Raw genomic sequence first — 1,160 nt, forward strand, 5'->3', positions numbered from 1 at the left:
TTTTTTGGAGTCCCTCTCTGTCACCCAGGCTGGAATGCAGAGTGGCACAATCTCAGCTCAGTGCAACCTCCACCTCCCAGGGTCAAGCAATTCTCCTGTCTCAGCCTCCTGAATGACTGGGACTACAGGCACCCACTACCACGCCTGGCTAATTTTTGTATTTTTAGTTGAGACAGGGTTTCACCATGTTGGCCAGGCTGGTCTCGACCTTCTTACCTCAGGTGATCCACCCACCTCAGCCTCTCAAAGTGCTGGGATTACAGGCATGCGCCACCACCCCCAGCATTTTTCAAAAATTTTTCAAATTTTCAAAAACATTATTATAGATGATACTGGAATAGGAAATTACTTTATGAAATCAACCACAATTTTAGCCTAAAAGATCATTCAAATGAGATGTGAAAATACTTCCCAGACAGCAAAATAAAAAGTAATTGGGCAATCTTAGTTATGCAACATTTAACCAGTTCTTCCAGATAAATAATAAACTCTGCTATAGGTAAGTGACCCTAAAAATACTATAGCAAACACTCCAATGTCAACCTCATCCCATTAAAAATATGACCAAGAAATACAAATTATAATAAACTTTAAGTAATATAAACAAACATAATACTCACAGCCCACTGTCCTAGTAAATTTACTAAAAAGTTGCCACTAAATCGAACCGACAGCATCTGGGAAATAACATACAGGTTTGACACCAAGGCCGACTGGAGGATGATGGGGATGTTGGAAGTGTAGAAGAGTTTGATGGGGTAGCTGCTGTACTGTCCGCGGTAGCGGGCCGACTTAATGGGCAGGTCAACGCGAAATCCCTGAAAAAGGAAATTGAGAGTCAGTTGGGGAACTAGGCACATAAGAAAAGAACAGAGACCAGAGAGGGAAAACATATAACAGTAGGGAATATGAAAAGACAATGCTAGCCAGGTGTAGGGGCTCACATCTGCAATCCCAGCACTTTGGGAAGCCGAGGCGGGTGGATCACCTAAAGTCAGGAGTTTGAGACCAGCCTGGCCAATGTGGTAAAATCCCATCTCTGCTAAAAATACAAAAAGTAGCCGGGCATGGTGGCACGTGCCTGTGAGCTCAGCTACATGGGAGGCTGAAGCAGAAGAATCGTTTGAGCCTGGGAGACGGAGGTTGCAGTGAGCCAAGAT

The 1,160-nt window shown here is 44.0% G+C and overlaps 1 protein-coding gene across 3 annotated transcripts in view; it reads right to left on the bottom strand.

The window, feature by feature from the left end:
* SEC61A2 (SEC61 translocon subunit alpha 2) overlaps positions 1 to 1,160 on the bottom strand; it is a 53,787-nt gene that overhangs the window by 21,333 nt on the left and 31,294 nt on the right. For all 3 annotated transcript variants that reach the window (XM_017529861.2, XM_017529862.2, XM_017529860.2), the window contains one exon: positions 621 to 818. In XM_017529861.2, coding sequence (XP_017385350.1) covers positions 621 to 818 — 198 coding nt within the window. The remainder of the gene's footprint in view (positions 1 to 620; positions 819 to 1,160) is intronic.

Source organism: Cebus imitator, unplaced genomic scaffold, assembly GCF_001604975.1.
Source record: "Cebus imitator isolate Cc_AM_T3 unplaced genomic scaffold, Cebus_imitator-1.0 Scaffold61, whole genome shotgun sequence".
NCBI classification, from domain to species: domain Eukaryota; kingdom Metazoa; phylum Chordata; class Mammalia; order Primates; family Cebidae; genus Cebus; species Cebus imitator.